This window comes from Rhipicephalus microplus, chromosome X, assembly GCF_043290135.1.
Source record: "Rhipicephalus microplus isolate Deutch F79 chromosome X, USDA_Rmic, whole genome shotgun sequence".
Taxonomy (NCBI): domain Eukaryota; kingdom Metazoa; phylum Arthropoda; class Arachnida; order Ixodida; family Ixodidae; genus Rhipicephalus; species Rhipicephalus microplus.
This window is the reverse complement of record NC_134710.1, coordinates 149,739,415-149,765,835: the sequence shown is the minus strand read 5'-3', so window position 1 is coordinate 149,765,835 and position 26,421 is coordinate 149,739,415. Positions and strand designations below refer to the sequence as shown.

The following is a 26,421-nucleotide window of genomic DNA, read 5'->3' as shown; positions in this document are numbered from 1 at the left end:
CTTCTCCAGCAGTGGTACGCTAGAGCGAAACACGATAGACGCCCACTATTGCATGTGGGCAACGCCTGGAAGTAACATTTTCGGGATGTGCCGCATGAGCCTTTCAACTGGCCGAAGGCTTGAGAGTATCGTCCAAGTGCCTAAGCTGTTTGCCTATATGGTACTTTTTTGTGTGCGCGTCACACTAAACTTTCTTTCTTTTTCTTTTTTTTTCATTTTTCACCGCTGTCTGCGGATTTCTTGTGCAAACGCTCTCTCTCTCTCTCTCTCTCTCTCTCTCTCTCTCGCGCGCGCGCGCGCGCGTGTGTGCGTGTGTGTGTGTGTTTTAACGTTTGGCTTTTGTCACTTATGATGCTCGTGAATGTTTCTCACAGAACAGAGCACGCTATTTTTTGATAGCACGCCTTTGTGCTGTCGTTTTTCACGATGCTTTTCAAGCTTTCTGTGTGAGAAAGTGTCTTGCGTGACTGACCGACTACCGTCATTGTACACTGCTGGGTTCTGAACGGTTGGCTTATGTACCGCCAAGAAATGTTGAAATGGACGTACGCGTGAGTTTGGTGTTTGCGCAGTTGTAAAGGTGTTTGCGCAGTTGTAAACACATTGCTGCCAAAGGTGCCTTACTGAGTGCGGGGTGATGAGTGTGTGATGACGGGCAATTTCATTTGCAAACGCGAGTCATACTAGGTAATGCCATGAAATAAATATTTGTTTTTTCAACCTACAAATGTTGGAGTTGTCATTTCACCAGTGGAGTTGTCATATCTTGTGATGTGTAACTATACGTTTTCTTACGCTTGCTGGCTAAGTTTGATTGAGAAATATGAGGTTTAACTTTCTAGCGAAAGTGGTTCTGAATGTGATGTTCTGAATGTGATGGTGTTTGGCATCGATTGGCGGTGACGGTGCGTTTTTCCTCGTCCTGCGAGGTGAAGGGTGGAGGAAGGGCGGTGGGAAACGGTTGGCGAGGGGAGGCCGCGGCATTGGGGTCTTTTGTTGTTTCTCCTGCAAGTCGGTACAACCCTCACCTCGCTGCTATCTATCCCTCTCCTTCGCTTCCTCTTCTGTCTCCTGCCGCCGAATTTTTCTCTTTTACGTGTGCTTTCCTTTTTTTTTTTGCATGCCGGGTCTCGCTCGCTTCCTTTCTCGCCCTTCATTCTCTTCGTGCGTTAGCGCAACCGCTTCTCCCTTGCACTTCGTCTCTTTCTTCCTAGACTTTTTTTTTCCTGCATCCCACTTTCCTCTCTCAACCGCCTTTCCTTCCCCCTCTGTTTTTGCTCGCCCCTCCCTTCTTCACATCGCAGTTCTTGCTTTTTTTTTGTTCTCTCTATACGGCGAGGTGGGTTTGTGCTCTCGCCTTCTCCCGCGGTGGTGTCGGCCTCTCTTGATTTTGTTTTTCCTCCTCCGCCTCCTTCCTCCTCGATGTCTTTCTGCTTCTCCGTTCGCTTGGCGTCCTTTCTCGCGGGGCTCTCTTTATGTTCGCTTTTTCTATCCGCGGCCTTTCGCGAGGGGCTCCCCTTTGGCGCGTACTGCGGCAGTGCGTCGTTGGTTTGCAGCAGCGGGATCCGCTTTTCTGACCCCTCTCCCTCCTTTGTCTCTTTCGGAAGGGTGGTGAGGGGGGAATCTAAAAGAAGAGACGAGGGGGGATGAGTGGTAGGGAGGGCATGGCCAGGTTGCCTGGGAAAGGGGGTTCTCAGCCCGGCTGGTGGGCAGGCGGGCAGAGACGAGGGAGGAAAAGTGCTGCTGCTGCCTGCTCGCGCGGGGGGAGGTTGCGGTGCTGCTTTGCTGGACGACGGCGTTTTCAAGCTGGAGTCTGCCGACGAAGCGACTGACTCGCCGCTCGCCGAGCGGCGCGTTCTCAAGCGCAGTGACAAGGGCGGCTACATGTACTACCACATCGAGAAGTAAGTACCGCACGTGGCATTGAGCGAAGCGTTGGCACTTAGCGTGCCTTGGCTGCGATAACGGGCTGCGGCTAAGCGTGCGCGCGCGTCATGGCCGCTTTCGAGTGGCTTCAGCCGCGCAGTTTCTTCTCGCGGCGCTAGAGGGCGCAAGGCGTTGCTAGCTTTTGTAAGGGCCTTATTTGTTTGCGCTGTGTGCGTCGCGTGCCTTTATTGCTGGCTTCTGTGACAGCCGGCCAAGTTCTTTGTTTTCCACTGTTTATTTAAAGTGAAACTAGCAACGGGCTTATTTTTATACCTGCCTATGGTATCTAATCAGAAAGTTTCGCTTGTTTCTTAGTACGAGCATTCTTCTGGATAAATTCAGCTTCTCCAGAAAAGAGCGTACATATATACTGCTCGTATGCTGACAGGATTGTTGCATGGATACTGGTTCTGGTATTTCGAGTGTGGCTAAGTGATCTTCCGTGTCTCGCAAAATCTAGAAATCTTGGTACAAGTAACTCAAACTTGCTTTTTAATTTATTTACTCAATCCGAAGATGATTACAGAGGGAAGTAGGGGAAAATACTAACGAAATTCAACTAGTAGAAATAACCATTAACAAATTCCCAGCTGGCTAGTCACACACTGGTTAGTAAAAACATCATTCATGAAATTTCCAATACGATAGTACTCATACAATGGTGGCTAGTGCCCCGCAAAAACGATCATTTTTGCCGGTTGATGCTATATCTCGGAGGAAAAATGGTGTGCGTGGTAGAAAATATTCGAAAATTGTTTTACATTTATGAAATGTGATGCCTACCTTATGGCGCATGATCAGTGCGATGGGACATATATTGTGGAGATAAAAAATAAATGTGTCGTGAAAACTGCTAGCATATTTTACGAAATAAGTTCAAACGGCATCAATTTCGACGCGCTGTTAGAGACTGGAGGGCGAGGCTGGCTTTCATGACTGTTATGCTAGCAGTGCCACTGTAGAGCTGAGTTATTCTGAAGAAGCTCCAGGACGACGTTTGTAGCGCGGTGCTACAAGTGTCGCTCTTTAGCATGCGAAAACGAGATGGTTAACGTAAATTGTTTACGAAGGCCTCGAGAACGTTAAGCAAGATATGACTCCTTGCATCTGGCGTAGCATGATGGAAGCTTCCTCGAGAGCGTAAAGAGCAAACCTCATAAGCGCGAAAATGCACGCAACAGCGACGAAACAGGGCGTTCGCGCGACGTGTCGCGTGCTCGTTTTCGCGCGATCGCTCGGTTCTCCAGATTTGGAAACCGTCGCTCATCGCCCGGAAGTGCTGGGCTCAAGGAGCCAATAGCGAAAAACCGGAAAAGACAACGACTACATAGGTGCACGTGACCCTGCCCGAGTCACGTATGCGCAACAAGAAATAACGCAGTGTTTACGCATGTGCATATATTAAAAAAAAACTGCTGCAAGGCATTCATACACACTTTTCGTTCCATTACGCAACAATATATCTTATTTTTAAATTGCATACCGCTCACTACGCGGTTTTCTTGGTGCGAGTAGACCTCCTCATGCCAGCAACAGTGGAGTTCGCTCGCCGAAGCCGTCGCGTGAATGAGGTTTGCCTGCGCTAGCGACTGATCGCGCAAAGACGATCTACGTTGCATCGCTCGTCGCTGTCGCGTGCATTTTCGCGCTTTGGGCTTAATTCAGGAGGGTAGCGCGAAGAAATTACACGGACGGCGACAGATCAAGACGGGACATAGCGCTGTGTCACGTCTTGATCGGACGACGTCCGTGTGATTCTTTGCGCTACGGTTCTGAATTATGAGCTAGCAACTAGCGCACAAGTCTGTCATTTTGATTACCCGAGAGCATTCACTTGGTGTACAACAGATGGGTGCCTACCTACAGGGTGTCCGCATCTTACGAACCGAATATTACCGCCAGTTACTAATCGCGACATATACTTATCGTTTTATGGTAGATAGGGCTCACAAGTGAGTGGGGACGCTGCTGTGCCTCTCCACCAAAACAAAATATACATACGTACTTTACTCCTGTACACATGCAAACTGCCCCTCTCCTTTCTGGAGCCGAGTTGAACACCCCTTGAGCAAGTGGACACTCAGTGTTGATAGCAAGCGACTTTGCGAAACTAGATAAAGTTATCAGTCCTCACACTGCTTGCATGGCGCACCAGAAAATGCTGAAATACTGTGCTGAAATACTATTCTTGAACAAAGGGTGCCGCTGGAGCTAACGTTTCGACAGTTGATCATACCATCGAGGTAGCAGGCGTTAGCGCGCTTTTGTGTCTGTTTCCTGCACTCTCCCTCGGCCTCAAAGTTGTGGAAAAGGGGAAGAGTGGAAGGAGTAAGTACAAGAAATATGAAACAGACAAAGATGGTCAAGGTGTTCTTTTTTTTAAATATTGCGCCAAAGTCTCTGCACGTGAACGTCAGCTCGACGACACGGATATTAGTGTTTGGAGGCTGCATTGGCTCAACAGAATTTCTGGAAGTTCGGTACGCCATGCCTTTGGCCCTCTCATAAAATGACCCTCTTTATTTATAGAGATTAGCACATTTGTAGGCCCCAGTACACCATGTTCACAGCAAGTTGTTGCGGGAACTTCAAGGTGGCGTCGTTGCGTTTTATCACAGCGCATTGTCTTCTTTATTAAGCATTTTGTCATGGATATGGTTCGGTCCTTGGTATTGTTTACTAATTCGAGAGAAATCGTTGTTTCCTTAAGTCATTTCTTTTAAAGGGACTCTGAAACGGGTTTCGAAGTTTTGTCAGCGTTTAGGCTGAAGCAATATCAAACCATTTGCAATTCAAATTTAGTGACACGCCGTGTACCAGGGCTGCTATGGATAATTGTATCATACCCTCCTCCTCACCTCGGCCTGGCGTCAACTCGTGTGGCATCGCTGGTGATCGCAGAGCTCTCATAAGCGCGCTTGATGTTTGGAGCTTTTACCAGCTTTAGACCTACAAGGTCGCCCGTCGATATTTGGCCGCAGCCTCAGAGACTATCACAGAGTGCGCCCGGCTACAGTGGCTATTACAGCCACTAGCCTGGCAGCACGCACGCGGTCTGGCAACAGAGACGAAGATCGCGGGGTCGTTCAAATCTGCGACAGGTGGCACCATCCTACCAGCCGATTTAGAGTTAATGTATATGTGACCTTTAGGTATAGCATATACAGTAAGTCTAAGCCGATCTTACTTTCACGCATTCTATAGCCCATGACAGCCAATCAGATAACCATCCACGGTGACGTGGCTGCTGACGTGCCCTGGCCTCATCCATCAAGCGGCCAGAGCATGTCGCTCTGGGAATGGTCGGTTGAAAACGCGTTTGGCCGAGTCGCAACGATCCGCACCAATCTGCTGCGATTCGCAGCTTTTAAGCGTTGCAGCGTTGTAATTTACACAGTTTACGCAGAGAGCTCAAATTGGTCTCTAAATAACCCTTGGAACGTGTTCTACCGGTCCAATGTGTTTGTGCAAGATTGCCAAAAACCATTTCAGGTTTGGAGTGAGAGCATTCGGAAGAAAAGCACTCTATCCGCTCAATTTTATAAAGGGACACTGAAAGTATTTCACTTTCCGTTTTTTTTTTTGCGTCAAATGATAGACCAAGCCCACGAGAGCGTAGGAAATGTATCGGTAAGCGTTAGTGCGTTCTGAAAAATTAATTACAGCATGCTTTTAAAATCTAGTTTCGGTTTCTGCTGTGCCCTGACGTCACAACATGGTGTGTGCAGCGGTACCATGCGGTATTATGTGCACGTACACTATTCCAGACTATTCCAGCAGACGATATATTCCACACTATTCCACACTATTCTACACTATTCCAGCAGACGATCGACACGGCGACGCGCAAGCTGCCATTTTGTGTGTTTTTGGTGCTTGACGTCATCACAACTAGCCACACTGCTGCGCGAAGTCTCCCGAATCAGTACTTTAGCCTGACATCAAGTTAGTCTCGATGTCGCTACGTGCGCCGCGATAAAATTTTCTTCAGTATTAAAATAACATATCTTATCGGCATTTTTCTGAGCGTAACACTTCCCCAAAGCCGTCTCAGTATACAAGAGATTTGTATGACAGAGTAAACTGTCCTTCGAAAAAAAAGATATCAGTATCCCTTCAAGTTGTTCGAGCAGCAAGCTCCTAATAAAGCATCGCAGGGAAACTGTAAAAGCCACACTAATAATTTATCGTGGCTGACGCTAAAATTGTGGGTGAAGGAGATTGGTTATGCTGATATTTTTTACAAAGTAAATTTAAAAAAGAAGATGCGTGGCGTTCGTAGAGTCTGTGTGTTCTCAACAAAAACATGTTTGATCCCTCATTCGTGGGAACTGGTAAAACATGAAAGTAAAACGTGTCCATACAGAAGTAGCTTAGTGTTTACTGTACGTTGATATTGCCACGTTCCATTTCACAAGTTTTTGTTATCGTTCCGAAACACCACACGATTCTCGGCGCAAACCGCGCCTGCAGGTTTCGAGAAGGTTCCGGACTGTAGTAGATCATTTCGATAAGATCACGCCCATTGTGCGAACGGTACAGATTGTTCTGGAACCTACGCCACCGCCAGCGATAACGCTAGAACATTCGACGGCAAGGGTATAAATGCCGACGCGCTTCGCCGCTTGTCAGTTGTTGATCGAAGGCCGACGCTGCGTTCGCCGCCATCAGTCCAAGACTGCTATTTGTGCAAGACTGATGCTGTAATTAGACTTTCCCTTTACCGGGCACAGGTTCGCCCAAATAAACAGTTAAATCCCAACACGAAGTTTCCTGTCTTTGGCCACGTCACGACCCCGTGACAATATATGAGCGCTTGATATATGGTACCATCCAACCATCACTTAATGTCCATCGTAGTCACTGATAGCCTGTTCAAGCGACCTTCTAGTGTGAGAAGCCTTCGCTAATTCGTTCAATTTACTTTTGAGGGCACTCAAAGCGCCTTGTCTTAGGCGGCAATCACGTGGTATTTTTTTAATTTCACGCACTTTAAACAAACCTTGGGAACAAAATTAACCAACGCTGTTATCTTACCGTAACTTTAAAGTTTTGTTATTTCTGGATAGCAGCTACAAGTCTTGTATTGAATTTTTTGAGAGTCAGTATTTTAAAAAAGTTCATTTTTTTGATGTTTTATGGCGCAAGGGCCATTTCACGGCCAACAAAAAGTTCATTAAGCAATCTTTGCTAATTACCGTGCCTGGCGGATAAAACTATTCTGACGTTCTACATACAGCTAAGAACAATACATCGCTAGCTGGAGACGCGTAGCACTTATTTATAATTTTTCATTGCTTGGTGCTTTTTAGCTGGAACACTTTGTATAAAAAAACGCCCAATGAGAGGGACGGTTAGAAACGACGCGTTGAAGGAACTAATCGCGGATCCCACGATCATGATGCATTACTGCACTTTACCAAAAACGCTGAGAGGGCTGTGGTAAATATAAAAGGCGTATTTTTAAAGGATTGAAACAATGTGGTTTTGGCGCAGTGAATAATGTGCCCGGCAGGCATTGCCGTGGACCCAGAGGCCACGCGTATTTTTTGACATCACTTCCGTGACGGAAATGCGTCATTGACGACGTCTTGGTGGGCCCCGGCATAAAACACTTTCGTGTTAACAAACGAGCAACTGAATGGAAGTATGAGTAGAACTTGACTGCCTGAACTAGACTTCATCGTCACAATAAAGAAATTTCCATGAATGCTAAACAATTATGGAGCGAAATCGATGAACAGGTTGCCATAAATTAAATTCAATGTTTAGTTCACAAAATCGTTCGTAGGATGGCTTCAAAGCTTTTTTTACTACCTTTATGAGCGTTAATTAGTAGTTGGCGGAAATATTCAAGGATATGTCATATATATGAGGGTTGCTGTCAGTAAAAAAAAAAAGGTGTACCTAAAGGATACCCTAATTTAGTTTGCACTGATAATGTATTAATTCGAAACGCGTTGCCTTTAATTTTGCGATAATACGTTCTTTAATTAGATGAGAAGAGAAAATAAAGCTAAATGGTTCGTTTTTTCTTTTGCCTCTGTATCGAAGCGGCGCATATTACTATGATTTCGTTGTTCTTAAGGTAAGTTTTTTTTTGTTTTCGTAGGCTGTGGGGAAACTTGTGTTCTGCTATTAGGCTTGTTAGTTGACGTACGTTTTCACGTAGGAGTGCCAGGACTATGTCAGACTGGAGCCTGTCCATTTATCGCTTAGTTGTCCACCTGTGTCTCTGTCAGAGAGCGGGACCCCTCTACTGGCTTGGGGCAATATTTTTAATCATCTAAGGGGGCGGAAAGTCGGTCCCTTACTTTCTCTTGGCCCGACTTGAGCTGCGGCTCTTCTATGCAAGTTTGAGGATCCATGCGCTTGTGTTGATGTATTCCACGAAACGCCTGCGGCAAATTTTTAACCCCGGAAAGCCGGGAACATGCATGGCAGGCCTTTGCCAAAAACACGTCATCGCTTCGCTTTATTTTTTTTTTTGCATCCATTGTGAAGCTGTGTTTTCTTTCGGACTCGACCAATGGGACGAAGTGGGGGCGCGCTGTTTGTGAAACTTTAGCCCGTCTAATGGAAAACTCTGCACACGCGCCTATAGACATAAAAAAAAAAAGCTTTCGATGACGAAGCTCGTTAGGGCGCATCATCTGCAAAGGTGTCACCGCGGCGCGAGGTCATGCCGACTGTCTCAAGCTCAGTGCAGTGCGCGGCGGCCGATATGCGTTTGCGTTTACCTATACTGCGCATTATTCGCCATTCTGTCGAATTGTGAAAGTGTGCGCGAACTGTTATTGTTTGCGGCTCAAATTTACGGAGGTCGGTAAGCCGTAACAGATTGTAGCGCAATGATGTTTAAATTAGTCGCTGCATTTCAAATTTTGTTGCCAAGTGAAGGCAAACGTCGTTAAGTTAAATGATGTACGAAATTGCTAAGTTGGGAACGTTCATCCCTTTAGAAACATTGGCTTCGATGTCGGTTGCTTGAACGATTGGTACGACACCAATAATTATGCTGAACTGTTCGCGCCTTACAGGTTACGACAATACCTATCGGTTTCAGCTAAAACACCACTTGGCGTGTAGAATTTTTCAGAGCGCATTATTTGACTCGGCTTATTCGTTGTTGTGGTAATGCAGCTTGTCGCGTTGAAATATAAATGCTATTCATAAGTTGTCAAAAAAAAAAACACACACACAAACATGTCATGCTTGTCAGAAAGCGGACATCGAGTGCCGATGGCATGGCCTTCTCGACGTGAATGAAACTTACGCTTTGCTGCACGGAGAATCGACAACCTCGCTGTTCGGATTAGTGCTGCCACGACGTGGATCAACGGAGAACTTTCAGTCGGTTGCTTCCGTACGGCGCTTGATTCAAGAGGATTGCAACGATTGAGGCTGGCATCGCGCGATGAACTAACGTGAATATAATAGGTTATATATGACTCCTTGTGGAATGAATGGTAAAGCGTGATACATGAGCAGGCCCTTTAATATCCGGTATAGTTAGTGTATAGTTACGATACGTGAATGGTATGTTTAGGTGTGACTCCGAAAGGCTGTAGATGCGTTCATAACCAGCACCATCCTACTCGTCGTACTTCGCTTCTTGCTGTTTCACTCTTTCATTCCTTTTTTTTGTTTTCTTTCTATCCTTACTGTGCTTAGAATACGTGAGGTATGTAGTTAGTGATGAGGCTTAATTATAAACGCTGCATTGACGACTCATCCATAACGGCCCTGGCGCTACTTAAAGTAGTGTTCTTTCATATTTTTTTTTCTAAATCTACGTTTTCCGCATAGCGGTAGCATAGTGTTATGCCAAGTGGGGCCGTACACGTCGTATCTAAACAGTGAGTTGGAGAAGTGAATGCAAACAGGTCATTTCCTTTGCCAACCGGTTGTCACGCGCTATACTCGTTGCTTTCGTCAAATTGAAGCTTCTTGTATCTGCACTCTAGCTCCATCTTTTCATATTGGGAGCCTCAAATGATCTTACGTTATTCTTTCTGTCCTTTCCTTCTTGCCTTTTACATATGGGAAAAACCCAGCTCGGCGCTCAGGTGAGTAATCACCCTTTGAGTCTTTTCTTGCTCTCTCTCTCTCTTATACTCAATGGCTAAATATCATTGGTAGTAGAGCCAATGTTAAAAGTGAACGCGTATTTGTGACATGTTCTATTGTGTTCTCAACATGAAGGTATACCACGGTGAAGCGCAAAAATGGTTGCATTATTGCCATTTGCGTCAAGCGAGGGCACGGCAGGGTTTCGAGTATTGCGATCGATACGATGGGATGGGGGCTTTTCACTTTGTTCCCGCGTGCGGGGTCGTTGCTTGCTTCTTCCCGAGTTTAGGAAAAGCGGGTATAACGCGCCAGGAAAAAAAAAAGGGGGGGGGGCGAATGAGAGCTTCTCGCAAGAGATTTGATGTTCGGTGCATTATTACCGGGCTCTAAAATAGCACGCGTGGGCTGAATGCTTGTGGGGAACACGCATGACATCAGAAATATGGCTGTTGATTTTCGCTACATTCGGTATCTCTCTTCCTCCTTAGCTGCTGGCCGCCGGAGATACGTACAAAGTGTTCCCGGACTCCTTATTTCTCGTTTTCATAAAAAAGAGCGCGAATGCAAAAAAAAAAAGGGCAGGCCAACATTCGGACGCATCGTTTGAAACGTCGATGACAGCTGCTCCTCTATGCAAGATTCAGACGTGAACTGGTATTGTGGTATACATGAAATACAAACAGAACCTGCAAAGGTCAGAACTGTCTATTTCCCGTTATTCGTCAAGACAACGTTTTATTGATTTTTCATGTAAATAGTTTTTTGTAAGGTCAGTAGCAGGAATAAATGGCGTTAATGTGTTCGCTAGCAAACGAATTTTTTTGTTTCTCTGGGTGCAATAAATTACATTCGGAAAGGAGTAGCTGCTTTTAGGTGCGAAGCATCTCTTTGACTAGCCTGTGGAACGTTGTCGCGTTTGTCAACACCCCCTAGATTCCCAAGTTATTTCCAATGGTTGCGTGACGTCACCCTGTGGGCCCGTGCGGGCGCTGCGTTCCGTTATTCCGGAGCGTCGCTTCTACCGGTGTTGTAATAGTCTGTGATGTGTGCGAACTACTATGTCATGTATTCGAGCTTGATTTGGGCGCACGTTAAAGAACCCCACGAGGTCTAAATTTCCAGAGCCCTCCACTACGGCGTCTCTCATAATCATATGGCGGATTCGGGACGTTAAACCCCACATATCAATCAATCAGTCAATGTATTTGAGCTTTCTCGGGCACAAGCGAAGCATTCTGAAAGTAGTTTTATTCTCGAAAAAAAAAACCATATGACCAAGATAAACTTTATTACGTTAAGCATCACTTTTTCTTCAGTGTTGCTCATTTCCGTGCTGTGGCCTTCCTCGGCGCATTGTCCTGGGTGCTGTCATTTTTCAGCCTGCAGGCGTTGTTCAAGACAACATTCGTTGCTGTGCGAACTACCAAGCGCAAAATAGTTTGTGCGGTGTGGCCATTTTCAGATGTATAAATGGCGGTCTGTGGTTCCAGCAAAGAAAATGCCAGCGAAGTGACGATATCGCGTTGGTCACTGCATGAGAAGAAGTCTTGGGCGAATTCTCTCAATGACAGTTTCGGCACAACTATATAGCTTCGTTACCAGAAGCATGTCACAGCGCTACCGGCTAAGCACAGCACTTGGAACAGCGCTACCACAAGGAAGCGATCGGAGTTGCACTCCGTTCAAAACAACAGAAGAACAAAAGCAACAGATCTGGGAGAAGAGTTAATTAGCATTTAACGTAAAAAGAAGGATTGTTTTCGATGGCAAGAAACCTTACGCACTCGTCACTGATAGTTGCTGTCCAAAAATTATTATTGCAGATCCCTGACAGCTTCGTCTTGAAGTCTGTGTATGAAACCACCTTGTTTCTTTTCTCAAGTGACCTCAAGACTCAAGTGACCTGTTTATAGCTTCTTGCAAAGCAGTGCTCTCCTTTCTTGCGATCCTCTGCTTGGCAGTGTATCTCACAAATCTGCGAGCGCAAAAAAAAAGGGCAGCTGTTATAAACTTGCTACACATGAAACACACTATGCGTAGGTATAACTTGAAAATAGCTGTTCCTTCATAATTATTTAACTGTGGTATAACCACGAAGTCGTTTAAATAAACAGCACAGTGATACACGTAGCGTACTTGTTTGATTGCTATAGCAACAAAATACATTTTTTTAAATGACACTAGGAATTTTGCTATTCATGGACCGGGGAAGTACTGCGCCTACGATTATCCTTATAAAAAACAAATGAAGCAAGAAAAGGAAAATACAATCCACCTTCGAAGGCGTGTTTTGACATCTGCAATGAAAGAAAATTACATTTTTTACTACTTTTGTTTACTTTCTTGCATCACATCATGAGAATGCCATTTTTATTGTTGCAACTTGAACTTGTTACATAACACGCTTGACATCGGAGGATGGTTGCACACATCAACATTGAGGAAACAAAACACAGAGACCAAACCAGGCGTAGTTTATGGCAGTAATAGCAAAATAGAAGTTATTTTAACTATACTGTGGGAAAGATATCTTAGGAAGGATATCTTAGCACTGCTCGTTACAAACGCATCACATGGATCAATGAACATCCACGAGAAATGCATGCTTCTTCATCATTGTGTTGAAGTATTCTCATTATGTACGAAAAGAGTATTCCCATTCAATAATTACAAATTACGGATGTTGCAGCTAAGAACGTTGATTCACACACCCGATAAAGCAATGTATAATTTTTTACCTTCGAATGCACTGTTGGGCGTGAAATCCTTCCGTAGGATAGCTCGAAGCCATGCTAGTTTCTGCGCGTCATCATTCGGGAATGAATACAGGCGAACTTTCGGCCCATTGTCATAATTTCTGCGGCACCCAGGAATACAACACCGGCACATTTTGCACGAAGTTGCAGTCGTTGCGATTCGCGCCAAACATCACATCGGGCATTAACACGTGCACGACGAAAAAAAAAAAAGAACGCTCACACGAACACGAAGAACACAAATTGCGCAGCAGCTTGGCACACACGCACTGACTTGCCCCTCTGCTTGACCCGGCAAGCGTGCCCAGGACAGATGTGGAGCCAGTGTAGTCAGACGCTTTTCCAGTTTTTCAGTTGGCCCCTCTGCGTGACGTAGTACGCGGTTAGAGGAGGATATGAAGAGGTCTGAAGAATTATTAAAGGATATTGCGTACTTCCGCAGTAACCCCCATCGCTGCAGGTGTTGGAGTGGTGCCAAGTAGGTCAAGTCGGCACTGTGCGTGGACGTCACTCTCTATCTCACCCGCAGCAGCTGCCGGCCCCTTCGCCCGCTCGCTACACACTTCTCTCTCGCTTCACCCTCTCCACCACTGCGCTTGACCGCACGTCGAGTTTAAACACTAGAGAGGAACACTAGATAGTCCGCAGCAGGCTGCGTCCGTATGGCTGCTGCGGACGCGCAACTAAATCTGTCTACTCTTTCGGCTCGTTTATCTGCGATAAAACACACACGACCCAATCCGCCTTCCGCGTCATGGCGCTTCAAACAAAAGTTTACTCTAGTAAACGCTACACCGGTCTGAAGTTTCGCTTCAAACTGTTCTTCGAGCACTCTCGTCGACGCCCGTTACCGGGTCAACGCCGTGCGCACCGGTTCTGCTTCGTATCCCGTCAGGGTTCCCTTCGGGAAGAGGGTCCATAATTTCTTTATGGGATGTCTATTAGATGCGGAGTACCTCTTGCAAGTATGTCACGCGTCCGGCGTGGTGGTAGTGGTTAGAAGATGAGAAAAGGCACCTAATTTCTGCAACCCGGTCGGGAGCACGGCGCTGTGCCTGGGCGTCCGGCGTCCGCACTCACACCATGCACGCATGGCTCTTCTTCCCTCTCTCCAACAGCTGTGCGTTGCTCTCTACACTTCTACCACCTGTTTGCACTCCCTCCCCCATTGCGAATGCGCGTCTCCTACCCTCTCTCTCTTCTCTTACCCCTCCTCTCCTGCCTCGCAACGCCGACGCAGGCAGCGTCTGATCGCAAGTTTCTTGATTGAAAAAAACTGATTGATCGCGCTGCACAGCCGTTCACTAGGCACTCCGTATGTATAGGCACTGGATCTTGACCTCCAAGGTCGTGCCGGTGGGCAATTTCTCCTGTGCGTTGCTGAACAACGAAAATTCGCAGCGTACGCGTAACTTAGGAATTACACCATCTCCCGAAGGGGACCATGGGGTGATTCAGAGCATCGTGGGAGTCTCCAACACAACGTTCACGGGATGCGTGGTAACGAACCAATTTGAGAACGTAATAACTGGCAAGGTTGATTGATTGATTGATTGATTGATATGTGGTGTTGATATGATTGATATGTGGGGTTTTAACGTCCCAAAACCACCATATGATTATGAGAGACGCCGTAGTGGAGGGCTCCGGAAATTTCGACCACCTGGGGTTCTTTAACGTGCACCCAAATCTGAGCACACGGGCCTACGACATTTCCGCCTCCATCGGAAATGCAGCCGCCGCAGCCGGGATTTGAACCCACGACCTGCGGGTCAGAAGCCGAGTACCTTAGCCACTAGACCACCGCGGCGGGGCTGATATGTGGTGTTTAACGTCCCAAAACCACCATATGATTGTGAGAGGCGCCGTAGTGAAGGGCTCCGTAAATTTCGACCACCTATGGTTCTTTAACGTGCACCCAAATCTGAGCACACGGGCCTACATCATTTTCGCCTCCATCGAAAATGCAGCCGCCGCAGCCGGGACTCGATCTCGCGACCTGCGGGTCAGCAGCCGAGTACATATATACCACCGTGGCGGGGCAACACGCAAGGTTAACTGGAAAGGTAACACCGCAAAGGTTGCACCGCAAAGGTAACACCGAAAACCGGTATACACCGTCGTTAGAAACATATTTGAAACTCCCCGCGATGCTCCGCATCAGTCCTTTTCGGGGAGATGGTGCAAATTTTTTCTTTGTTTCTTTATCATTACATTTTGACAATAAACAATTGACCAATGCATCATTTTTATCCTTTATCGAATAGGTGTTAGTGCCTGTGTATATGCCATTTGCAGCAGTCAAAAGCGAGCTTGCTTACTTGGCGTGTCGCTAGACGAACAAAAGCGTGAATAGGTTATGTGTGTAAGTGCATAAGTAGGTTCGCAGGATACTGTATACGGCAGGCGTATGTCATAAAACGTCTTTTAGCTGTGGTCACTTCTTTGCAGGGCAGACCGATAATCATACATTAATTGAACGCGAGAGGTTGCTAACCGGAGGAACACTGTCTTAAGCTTTAATTGCACTGCAGAATGCATTGTTTATCCACACCAAACTTCGGTGACAGTATAGTTTCATTCAGACGGGAACGCTGAATCGCGTCCTGTGGAGGCTTGCAATAATAGCGGAATAGTAGTCGCCTTATTTATGAAAGGAAACACGCAAGACCGTTGCAACTATAGTCTATAGTCCCATCGCGGTGACAAGATATGAAAGGAAGAGGGCAGTATCGTTCCATTTATTGACTGTTCCTTATTTTCTCGCGTTTCCGTCTTCTTTTGTTGATAAACCGCACATGAACGGGTAACGATGGAGGAATAAGGTGGGATGATTATATTCTTCGTTATTACCAGTGCTATACGCTCCTCACCGTTTCAGAAACTGTGACTGATACGTAGTGGGTCTATAGTTCGAATTTGAATAAAGTAATTTTGCCCGTGGGCGTACGACAAGAATGATGGTGGTTTAAGAAACATTTGGCACGGAAGTGCAAGCAGATGATGTTGCGGTGTCACCAGGCCTCTGTTTCAGCATTTCGGAGCGCTGACATATGCTCGACAGGTGGTTGGCGAGCTCGCATGTTTTTTTTTTCTTTTACATGAAGATGTATAGTTCGTGTGTTGGACACTTTTTGATTACCTCATGTAAAGATGACATATTACGCTTGAACAGGTGTCTCCCGCGTAAACCCGCTCGTGTACGTTACAAATATGGTGAGAGATGCTGTCATTTCTGCGCAGCGCAGAGAACATTTGCGTCTGTTTACTTTCTTCGATATGTGCGTGCTTGTGACTGAGCGGTATTTGCGCTGTCTATTTATCTTCAACTGGTGTCTGCATGTCGAACGCTTTCTTTCGTCTGTGAAATAATCCATCAACATTCTGTCGTTCTGTGAGTGCTCTAGGTCAACGCTTTAGAGTTTCTATACTTCATAGACCTGGCTGAGGCGCTTCCTGAGTGCCCTGTGAAAGGCTGTAAAAATGGTTCGTAATTGATTTCCTGCAATCAGCGTTCAACGTTGTCTTCGTCATGGAGCAATAGCAGCGCCAGTTAAATCACGTGTAAATATCCTGGGTTCTTGACCTGGTCATTTCGCAGAATTTTTGTCTTCAGTATACTGGACCCTGTACAAGAAGTCAAGAAAACAGATAAAAAGGTACTCAGAAGGAGAGTTCATTGTGTGTATCTTGTTACTTTAGTTCCTTTATTTGTACTAATTCCTCTAGTAGCTTTACTATAGGCGCTTCGCTTCATTCGTGGAATCATTCTGAGCAAATATCGTGCGCGCTTGCAGGTGCATGGAGAGCTTGGAGCCGAAGACGCCCAGCTGGACGGAGAACGACCTGCTGGTGCTGATCACCGAGTACTGGAAGCGGAAGGACATTCTGCGCGCCAAGGCCTCCGAAAGCGTGACTAACCTGCAGAAGCGCGAATGCTGGATCGAGATCACCGACGTGGTCAACGCGCGCTGCTTCACGCCGCATACCAAGAAGACCATGGACCAGCTGAAGCGCAAGTGGGAGAAGACCATCATGCTAGCCAAGAAGGCTGCGCTCAACATCCAGAAGCGATCCGGTACGGAGTGTGACTGAGTGCGAAATTAAGGGTCGTTACCCTTTGCTACCAAAGGAATACCAAAGGAATGTATGCATGTCGGGCTGTATACACGCATATCGACGGTTGCGTGTTTCCGAGTGGGTGTGCTTTCCCACGCGTACTGGCTTAGATTATTGCCCTGGAAACGTTGTTTGCCAACCGTTTGAAGAGCCGTGCATTACTTTTAGTGCTCCTATTTTCGTTTGTGTTTTTTTTGTCATATGGTTATTATTTTCTCGTCAGCCATGGTGGTGTAGTGGCTTCGGTGCTCGTCTGCAGAAACGAAGGTCGTGGATTCAGCTCTGGCCGCGGTGGTTACATTTCGGTGGAGGCGAAACTGTATAGAGGCCAGTAGGGTTGAGAGCTGGGCTAGTTGGTAAGACATCATTTAACCATATGGTGTAGTAGCGCAAATTCACGGGGACAAAAAGAACAAGAAAGCACGACACTCGCTACTCGAGTGTCGTGTTTTCTTGTCCTTTTTGTCCCCGTGAATTTGCGCTACTACACCATATGGTTAAATGATGTATAGAAGCCCGCGTGCTGTGGAGTGTTGGGGCAGCAGATATTATTATTTTCATCTTTCTATCATCAGCTTCTATTTATATTCGCTCGTTCCTAAATGATAAGCAGGGTTATCTGCTCTCGGTTACAACCTCGCTGTCTACCGCTTCGTTTGTTTACATGTATAAGTCTTCATAGCTAAATAGTAATGATTTTCAGTGTCATTTCATATTTTCTAACGTTGCAAGATGGCTTGTTCTGTAAAAGGCGCACTGACTTGTCATTTCTGACGTTTTCTTTTTTTTTTCGTAGTGTAAAAATTCTTTATCACCAAAGCCTATTTAAAATAAAACAAAAGAAAAGAAGTCATAGCTTTCCCGTAAAGGCGAAGCAATGAACGCGATAGCAACAAGTTGGAAAGTCACGCGCCGAATAGCGAGCAGATCGAAACGTGCTCCGCTTTTCTCACGCACAAATAACGAACGAAACGTACTCACAGGTACAGATGAACGCGAATAAGCGTATCAGTTGTTATTTCGCTGTGTCGGAAAAGCGCGCCCTTTTCGCAAACGGAGACTGTGCAACGATTGCAGTGACCTTTGTGCGCCCGGTAACTATAACAGAAACGTTCTAGTGAAAGCCCAACGCCAGCGAAAACGTACGATCGCCCCCCTCCCCCCACCGCGAAATAAAGGTGCGCGAGCGTGCCTGCACTCTGAGAGGCTAAGTACGCGTGGGAGAGTAGAACGCGCGGCCCCGCGCGCTTATGGCGCCATCTTGCTGGTAATACTGAAAACGCGATAGTTCCCCCTTCCCCCTGCCCCGAGATGCCCATCACCAGCAGTAACTGGTAGATATAAATAGCTTGCCGTTTGAGCGTTGAAAGACGTGCTCCTCGGTGGCTGAGTAGAGTAGTTAATGCCTCGCATTCATGACTCGTTCGATTCAGCGCGCCGGAGTCCTTTCAGCATAAAGTTTCATACAGTAATACCTAGAGAGGAATCTGGCGCTGCCATTGTGTACCTCCATGATAGGCTGTGGTCTGATACTTACCGTAGACGGCTAAATAGACAGCTAAATGGACGGCTGCCATCTTAAGTCACATTCCAATTCTCACGTAGTCGGCAAAGTAGACAGCTCCGAGAAGACCGCATCGTAGACAAATACGATGCAGGCTACTTTGCAGTCTAAACAAAATGGCGGCTCAGCGAATCGCTCAGATAGATCAAATGTCGCCAAAATGGTCGTCTGCACACAAGCTGACGCTTTCCCAGACGCTCAATGTAAGTGATGCTTATTTGTTTTTGATTTCAATGCGGAATAAGCCAGAAAATACAACTGTTACGTTTGCTTATTTTAGCTTTTTTTTCTCGACGCGAGGTAGCGCATTGTCGCTTGAAAGCACTCTAAATGTGTTCCATTTCTCGGACAGCGTAGGTTCAATGCTGTCTTTTAAGCAGTATTCGTAGACTGTCTACGTGCTGTCTAAGAATTTGAACACAGCCATAATTATAAAAAGTACAGGCTTCGGACTGGATAGGGTTAGCTAGCGAATCGTTTACAGACTTTTTTCTACAGTTTCAGTTTCGTTCTTGGCGCAGTGCGGGTAGTGCGGCGTGGTGAAAAAGGCTGAAGCAGTGCCTTTGTTGTTCGAGAAGGCTGAAGACTGCTAGATCTCCTGCTTTGCTGCGACGTTGGAGCTTTACGAGTTGTATTTGACAGTTTAAACGAAGCGTAGTCCACTCACCACTGCGCATAGATGTAGCGTCTCATGGCAGTGCAGGATATTGCATCGAGTTCATGTTTTTTTTCACGAGCGCGTCTTGCCTAAACTCTATTTAAATCGACTGCAACACGATGACGAAGCTAAGTAGACGCACCATCATGCTCCGCTGACTCGACTTCACTACAAACCATAGCTACAAACCATAGCAGCCCACTTGGATAGACGCACCTAGAATCGCAGAAGACGAAAAGTTAAGTGTTTCTCACTTGATACTATACTGTTATTTCCATAAATGTATAATTCGTACTTTCGAGAGAAAAACAAACTTGTTGTTTTCAAGCGTTGTAAAAAATAGTTCATTAAATCTTCATGCTAAATCTGGAATGCAATGGCAGAGCAGTGCCAATGGCAGGCAAATTTAACCCTTATGGTTAAATTTGCCCAGGTTTCACTTTTGCCATCTCATCACGAAAACTCTTTGCAATAAAGTTTGCATAGAAACAAATAAAGCAGGTTTCAATAAATATAATATCACCTTGTTTTACACTCGAAAAAACAAGCGTCACGAATCTCAAGTACTTAATCCATCCGAAGCGGATCCGAAGCCTGTACTTCCCATAATTCCCATGGGGGTACAAGCGCGGCTGAAGGAGCCCGCGTGGACACTAGCGCCAGATTACCCTCTAGGTACTATTGCATGAAACTTTATGCTTTTCAGGATTTTTTTCTTTCTTTTTAGGGTTTTTTTTGCTTTTTCATATATATAGATACGTACACATATACGGTGAGTGACGGCGATGCGCATGTCGACTCCGGCGGCAAATTCCAGAGAGTGTCCTTATAATTTCTATCGCAATAAAATGAAGAAAGAAGAGCAAATATTCCTCAGTGGCCTCCACATATTTTATTTTGATAGCCTTAACCCTTGTTTCTTTAAAAGTTTTTGTGACTCCATGATGCGGAATGTGGTCACGTGATATTAGGACGTTATAGCTCTTTTTTGGTGGTCTTGTATCCTGCTACAGTGACCTACGCGATTTTTTTAGTACTTCGATTTCGAAGTGAAATCGTCTTTCCGGGCGGAGTCGTCTGCGCGCGCGCTTATCTTGTGAGCGAACAGGGGGGGGGGCGCTTAAGTGGGGGGGGGGGGCGCTTATAGTTGCCGCGCTATCGCGGCAACGATTTGCGTGCGGCTTGTGCCTCCACAGCAGACAAGAGCGTCTACGGGCTGCGCTCTCAACATGAAAAAACGAAGGCAAAAGTGTACTTGCTTTCTTACACCAGCGTTTCGTAGTACGTGAGATAGGATCTAAATGAGTTGACTCCCAGCCTCACTTTATGTAATATTGTAATTTGTCGCTATGGCCGCGCCGCAGAAAACTTGGTTACTTAGCAAGCGCATGTTTACTATGACTTAATATTGCTCCTAAAAATGCGAGACTTGCTTCGTAGAACATTCGAATATGTTGCTATCGCATTCGTTGCTTCGCCCTTTTGGTGAAAGTGTGTGACTTTTCCTGGGTAGACTGGACTTTCGTTTCGAAAGTTGAAAGTTGATTGGTAGGGTTTAACGTCCCAAAACCACCATATGATTATGAGAGACGCCGTAGTGGAGGGCTCCGGAAATTTCGACCACCTGGGGTTCTTTAACGTGCACCCAAATCTGAGCACACGGGCCTACAGCATTTTCGCCTCCATCGGAAATGCAGCCACCGCAGCCGGGATTCGAACCCGCGTCCTGCGGGTCAGCAGCCGAGTACCTTAGCCACTAGACCACCGCGGCGGGGCTCGAAAGTTGAAAGCTACGTAACAATACTCCTGTTATTGGGACCAGATAAATAAGTATTCAAGAAGAAACAAATGAAAATAGACATAAGCAAACTATAAACAGTTATGTATTTTCGTTTTCTGGCTCAGTAAAATTGATGATTAAATAATTATATAAATAATTATATGAATAAATAAATAAATAAAAAAGAAGTTGCCCCCGAGAGTTACTCCTGCTTCATGTTGTACTTATTTCATTTTTTTTTTCATGAGTGTTGTATGTCTTGTGCTGCGTTACAACTACTACTCCTACTTTCGCGGCGTCTCTCATGATCCTATGGTGGCTTTGTAACGTTGAACCCCACATATTATCAATCCTACTTTCGTATCGTTTCTTTCTGTATTTATTTTGTCTTTTATTAAAATTTAGCTCTCTCGCCTTGCGTAAGCTTGAGCACACTTCGGAGTAACTGCTGTGGTTCATGTGCCTGGAAGAGAAGGTTGCTCGTCGAGCGAATCACACGACATGTGGCTGAGTGGCGATTCGTTGGCGTCGGTGCAGGTAATCTGTCAGACTTGGCACCGGCCTACCAGCTGGCTTTGTCCATCGTCTGCGAGGATTTTCCGGCGTCCCTGGAATGCGCGAACGGCCTCGCCGCAGCAGATGTGCCCTCTCTCGCTGAGCCACCGAATGCCGGCGGATACATCGATGAAGTGTCCAGGTACGACTGTAGGGAGGGGAGGGCTCGGTTTGATGTGCTGGCAGTTGTGGACCCGGGAGCGCAATGGCTTTTTAGCGCGCGCCACCATGACCGCGTGGGCACTTTTCATCCGTTAGTCGAGTGCGTGTCTCTGACGCCCAAATCTAGGCAAAAGTATGCAGTTAGCAAGCATGTGGGGAGCTGCTCTGTTTTTCACATGAACTCTCGCGCGGGTCTATAGAATGCTTTATTGGCCACCTCACGAAACTGGGTGTCTATAGAGTGCACAGACGCCTAAACTCATCCCGGTTCGTTTTTATTGGAAGTAAAGCTTTGTGACTGCTGCGCAATTTCACGACATCGCACATAAATTGTGGTAGCCTCCCGCTGCGCTTCTAATTTGAGATGCAAATAAACCCTAAGTATAATATCATAGTACTGATTTACAATTATTTTACGCATGAATGCGCGCGCTATTTTAAACACTCAGTCGGGAGCAATATAAAAGGAAACATTGAAATTATATTTTAAAGACCACAGTGGTTAAGCGCATTCGATAAGCGCAAAAGTGTTCATTATAGTAAATGCTCAAGCTGAAAGGTATCTCTTGCAGTTTAGTACTCACGTTCATATCAGTATATTACCGGTAATCGTTGATTAGGCTTGAATTCGTTGCGGTACTCGTTGATTAAATTCGACTTCGTCGTTCTTTCTAATATTGCTCACAAGTGCACCGGATAAAAGCGGTGCACGACGGTGTAAGCAAATAATTTAGAAGACACCTACGATACTTTCGTGTGCATTTTGACATGCTGTTAATGCAAATTCGCCAGACGCTCCCGTTCGTATTCATATGAGTGCATATGAGTGCACACATATGAGCACGCACTAAACTATCGTAAACGAGCCGCTTGAAAAACCTCAGGAGAATTGGTAGCGCATTGCGTGGGTAGTTAATCGTGAAGGCGCTTTCGGCAGATTGCGGGTCGTCGGGTTGCAACGGAATGAGAAGATACTATAGGTCTACTTTTACTGTGGTCGGTACCCGCGGTGACACGATCGGCGTGTTTTCTCTTTTACAGCATGGTGATCACAGAGCTTGAGGAAGAGTCGTCGGGCGACGGGCCACCGATTGCCAAGTGCGACAAGACGCAGCCGGTCAAGGCGGAGATGCTGAGCGAGGCTGCCGAGTGCGCCCCACACTCCTTGGGCAGCCGTGCGTTTCAGCCCGTCCTGTCCGGCAGCAGCACCCAGGATGGCACCACCGGCAACCAGCCACACCAAGACGTGACCGCCGACTTCATCAGCAACTTCCGGAAACGCAAGTGGGAGCAAGACCTGGTGGAACTGCAGAAGGAGAAAGTGCGCCGCCAAATCCAGTACCACAAGGTCCAGCACGAGCTCCAGATGAGCGTGCTCCGGTCGCAGATGGAATTCTGGGAGATGAAGAAGTCCAAGCTGGCTGCCGAGATACGCCAGGGTGGCATTCCCACGTTGCCGCCAACGTTGCCGACGACGGATGCCTCGTAGTCTGTGCTGCCGTCACTTGTGTTATGTTGCGAAAGGACGCCCCCGCAGTCGTCTTACGCGGCGTTGTGGACTCCTCCGTCAGACTCCGATACACCAGTGCTCGTAGAATGGCCATTTGACCAAACATCCGACGCACACAAATCGCCTTCATCCGCTCGAAGCGCGTGCGCAAACATTCGTTTATATACTATGTGCACGCGACAAAAGCTGTCTCGCCCAGCGATGCCACGCTTGATCTCGTCTCATCATTGTATTTTGCGGCGTTTTAAGTCGAAGCAAGATATCGATCGAACTAGTATCCAAAATCGTATGAGAGAATGTTCACCCCGCCTAGAGTGGAAATTCTAGAAATGAAGAACAGCGCCGAATTCTGAAGTAATACGCTAAAAGAGTGGTTTTAATTTTTCTTCCGTTTTTTGTGTGTTTTTTTTCGGCCGTGTTGTTGAGAGAGGGAGAAGCTGGAGCAGCATTCTCGGGCGATCACTTCCGGAGATGCTTTCGTGAGATTTCGCAAGAACAGCGCCGAACGCCTCGGCTCGTACGAGTGGCAGTGCTTTCGGGGATCGCCCGACAATACCGGCCCTATCATGCTCACCCTATAACTGCGACAATACGCATAGAGTCAGCGTTCCTTTTATGTTCGAGTCGAAACTACGAGATTATGCCAAAATCACGGTGTGTTCCTAGCTAAAGTATCGTATGGAATATTATATGCGGTTTTTAAGTGGCTCAAGGACCAGGTGTTGTCGAACATCTCCATGGTTATACCGTACAAATCAGACTAAATGGAGCCGTAAGTTCCTTACGACACAACTTACTTCTGTCACAATGAATGTCTTGAAATCGAGTAAAAAATATTTCAGTGGTATTTAGGCGTGTATGGTCACTAAGTGTAAACCTGCACTCTTCAAGAAACGCCTGCCCGCACACTGGCCAAACACTTTCGCGATGACGGATAATGTATTGTGAAGAGATGAACCTGTCTTCGCCGGATAAATTCCAGTAGTTCTGCTGTGTAAGTGATTAAAGAGTATGAAGTTAAGCGTGTTTTTAATACATAACTAACAACGCAGCGCGTAAAAAAACGAGACACAGGACAAGGGAAGAGATAAAGAGGAGGAAGATAAAGAGAAGGTGAAGGAGGATAAAGAGGTGGAGGAAGGTCCCTTCCCTTGTCCTGTGTCTTGTCCTGTGTCTGAGTGCAACGATTTAAAAAAATCATGGAGCGATCGAGAACCCTGATCCAAAGAATGAATGTTTTTCCTCTAAAACGTGTCCTCGTATTATTTGGAAAAAATGACGCCACGCAGTAATTCACGCACTGCACTCTTGTTTTTGTTGAATTTCTGAGGGAAAATGTGCAGCATAACACCCTAAACCATTTCACAATAATTTTCTTTAATGTCGTGGTAAGACGCTGATAATAACACACTACCAAATCGCGGGTGAACTGCTATTTTTTATATTATCCACTGAAACGTCAGTTTGACGACATTCACCTCAAGAATTTTCTCGCAGTTCATGCCGTTTTGACTTTTGGAACTTGCAAGCTCTGGAAACTTGTAAGCTTACCGTATTTCGTTTCTTCTATTTACAATGTAGCCCACTTTAACCAATAAGTAAACTAGTCCCATAGAAAATTTCCTCAATGCTCAAAACATCTTAGACAGCTGCTGCGGAAAATCCGATTGTGGCGTTGCCATGCATCCAGTAGTTTCTTCGTTCTTTGCCACCTTATCAAGCTCACTTTCTAGGTAAATGTTCCTTTTGCTGGGTATTCGAGAAAAAGGTAATTTGCTATTACAGGTTAACTTTTCTGGTTGGTGTCCTTCAAGGTTACAAACTGTAAGGCGCCATAATTATTGAGGCCAGTAGTGTTTCCGAAACGTGACGTCCTTGCTGGAACATTACGCAAAAATGTTGGGTATAATGAGCACAATAACAAAAGTGTTTTTTTGCACTCACGAACGCTAGCAGAGAACACCATTTAAACACTTAGAAAGAGAGAGAATAGTGTCAAAGTTACGCTGTAAGGGCGAAAGAACTAACGCGAGAGCAACAAATTTTACGCTGTGGGAAATAAGCCTAATATCTAACTCCTTTATCGTTCGACCTGGCGTAAAACTTGACTTATAAAACGTTAAAGTAACGCTAGCATAATAAAACGCGACCGCTGTCGCGTATCGTTTTAGTGCAGCCTTAGCGGTGAGAACACGGCATGTGGAAATGTATGAGCCTCCAGCTCGTACACTTGTGTTGCAGGGTGCACGGGACCGCTCCCGGTCGCTCAAGGGAGGCAGTTCATGCCGGGGCCACTCCGAGACACCCCACGGACCTTACCGCCGGACGGCCGACTCGTTTCCTCTTTACTTGAGCTGCGATCTTCAGCAGCCCTTGCACACTTTCACTCGCACATAGGACACAATAATTGGGCCCTAGCCTTAATACAGAACACGACGGCGATGACTAAAATGCGCATGCAGTGCATAACTTTCACTGAAATCAAATTCAAAAGACATGTGGGCCCTGCTATATGCAGGGCTTGTTATATCAGGTGAGGTATTTGAGGTGAAGGGAAGAGACGGAGAAAACAAAAGACAGTAACTCCATGAACACGTGTAAGCTGAAGAAGCGCCCTCTTAGGGGCTTATGGAAAACTGTGTGAAGACTTCTACTGCGTGTGTGTATCGAAAGTTGTGGTTTAATGTCGATACACCTAACTAAATACATTAGACCGTGGTCTATGAGCCGACAACAAATGTTGCAGTTGTCATGCACAGAATGACTGTGAGTTCTTTTTATTATTCTAATAAAATCAGTCCAAACTTCATTATGGCAAGGCAACTACAACCATGAGTCTGGGTAATCTGTGCACCATTGATAGTGAAATTGAAGGGCCAGCTGCGCTTGCTGGGCCGCGCTGATTATTAATAGTGGCATAACGCTTTTAATTCGATCCGAAAGGCTGGGAAAGTCCTTCATGATGGTGTAGCGGTTATGTGCTCGGCTGCAGACCTGAAGGTCGCTGGTTCGATCCCGGCCGTGGCAGTCTCATTCCGATGAAGGCGAAATACTAGAGGCCCGTAGACTATTTGATGACAGTGCTCGTTAGAGAACACCAGATGGTCGAAATTTTGGAAGCCCTCCAGTATGGCATGCCTCATAAAAATAGTGCGTTTTTGGTACGTAAAACCCCAGCTATTGTTCTTTTATTAATAATAACATGTTAGCGCTAAAGAGCACGTTCTCCAGAAGTTTCGGCGCCGACGTGGGCGTTGTTGGTTATGAGCGAAAAATAATCTTGTACGTGATTACGAAATCGAGAAAGATGCAACTAAA

At 46.1% G+C, this 26,421-nt stretch overlaps 1 protein-coding gene across 2 annotated transcripts; it reads left to right on the top strand.

Annotated features, from left to right (window-relative positions):
- The first annotated feature begins 1,543 nt into the window (after nt 1-1,543).
- Nucleotides 1,544-23,488, top strand: LOC119177025 (uncharacterized). 2 transcript variants are annotated; one of them, XM_037428375.2, is made up of 5 exons: nt 1,651-1,904; nt 9,984-9,995; nt 16,553-16,833; nt 21,414-21,573; nt 22,635-23,488. In XM_037428375.2, exons 1-5 carry the CDS (start codon nt 1,885-1,887, stop codon nt 23,080-23,082), a joined length of 921 nt encoding a protein of 306 aa, XP_037284272.2. In that variant the 5' UTR covers nt 1,651-1,884; the 3' UTR covers nt 23,083-23,488. The 2 variants fall into 2 exon arrangements, with proteins under 2 accessions (XP_037284273.2, XP_037284272.2); XM_037428376.2 differs by lacking the exon at nt 9,984-9,995 and having other exon boundaries at nt 1,544-1,904.
- Nucleotides 23,489-26,421: the final 2,933 nt, after the last annotated feature.